The sequence below is a fragment of the Wasmannia auropunctata genome, unplaced genomic scaffold, assembly GCF_000956235.1.
Source record: "Wasmannia auropunctata unplaced genomic scaffold, wasmannia.A_1.0 LD336074.1, whole genome shotgun sequence".
Taxonomy (NCBI): Eukaryota; Metazoa; Arthropoda; class Insecta; order Hymenoptera; family Formicidae; genus Wasmannia; species Wasmannia auropunctata.
This window is the reverse complement of record NW_012026816.1, coordinates 4,052,837-4,054,264: the sequence shown is the minus strand read 5'-3', so window position 1 is coordinate 4,054,264 and position 1,428 is coordinate 4,052,837. Positions and strand designations below refer to the sequence as shown.

General features: G+C 52.2%; 1 protein-coding gene across 1 annotated transcript in view; it reads right to left on the bottom strand.

The window, feature by feature from the left end:
* LOC105449778 overlaps positions 1-1,339 on the bottom strand; it is a 3,495-nt gene extending 2,156 nt beyond the window's left edge. Inside the window, exons 1-2 of the mRNA XM_011689161.1 lie at positions 614-1,339; positions 95-538 (exon numbers count right to left, since the gene is read on the bottom strand). Of these exons, the coding sequence (XP_011687463.1) occupies positions 95-538; positions 614-1,071 (902 nt within the window). The 5' untranslated portion in view covers positions 1,072-1,339. The remainder of the gene's footprint in view (positions 1-94; positions 539-613) is intronic.
* Between the last annotated feature and the right edge of the window lie 89 nt (positions 1,340-1,428).

Here is a 1,428-nt window from a genome sequence, read left to right as displayed (position 1 = left end):
TTTGTAGTTCAAATTGCAATTGGAATGCGCGGGACCTCTGTATCGTCCGGTCATGTGGCAGTGATCCCGTACCCGCGTGTCTTCCGCCGCAAACGGTTTTTCGCATATGTGACAGTGCGTAGCGTTGTTATATCTTTCGCATTCGTCGCGCGTCAATTCTGCCATCGGAACGTTAACGGACAGAGCGGACTTTACTTTGTGCGCCAATTCTTTGAGTTCCTCGACGAACCACGCGACGCAGTCCTTATCGCGGCGACACCGATATCCCGATAACGCGTCGTTGAACGAGCAATGTATATAGCACGCTATGCTGTGTACCTTATGGTGTTGAGACTCAGGCAGATTCGGGTCCATCTTTTCCAGAACGCACTCCAGGTCAGCGTATACGACGAACGGCACACGTTCCTTGTTGCCGTGTTTGCCGAACGTTAGCCATTTCGCGTCTTCTTTCGGTAGCTCTACCGCACACTCATTCAGCTCGTTGCAGTCCACGGTGTGGGCATCCAGTCGTTCCTGCGAGCTGAAGTAATGTAGACATCTGTAAACACGAAATACTTTATTTAATTTTTGTCTTTTTTACAACATTCTATTTTAGTATTTTCTCGATACGTACCGGTCGCAGAAGAATTTCTTGTGTTGCTTCTTGCTGAGTTGAGAGCTCACGAGGCGGGACAGATTTTTTATCCACGCGAAGTGGCCGATGCTGCTGTCTCGTGGATCCTGCATGTGCAACAGGTTGACATGCCTCTCCATCTTTCGACCGGTCAATCGTATCGGAAGAACAGATAGTTCGTCCCTCTCCTTCTCGATACAGTACACGTTTATCGACACGTCGTTCGCACGTTCGAATTTCGTAATGTCTTTCAGAGTCATCGGAAACTCGATACCCGCGAACTCGAGCACCGTTTCGTAATGCGGATACGACGACTCCCGATCCGCGTGTCTTTCCACGGGGTGCAGAGCGGCGACCACCGACCACGCGAAGCATGCGTTGTCCGTCGAGCGCACGTTGACCACCGCTCGTTTCGTCGCTATCTCCCACGGCACTTCGACGTAGCATCCCGCGTGCATCGGATTGTGCTTGTTCACGTTTACCGTTAAATTGAGGATTCGCGACAGCGCCCACCCGCTGTCGCGCTCCTCGAACTCGCCGAACTTCGTCAACGTGGCTTCGACGACATGCTTCTCGTACCACTCGCGCACATCCGACGTTCGATAGAGTTCCGCGTTTCGCGAGGGTATGCCTATATTGGCGCGTTTGTCACCCGACGTAAATTCGCCGTTGAACGCGGTGTTCACCTTCACGCTACCGTGTCTCTCTATGGCGTCTCGCACTCGCTCGAGCACTGTATCGCTCGCGTCCTCCAAAAATCGCTGCGGCTCGATATAATCCGTGTTAATTACCGCACCGGTGAGAAAGCGATTGTA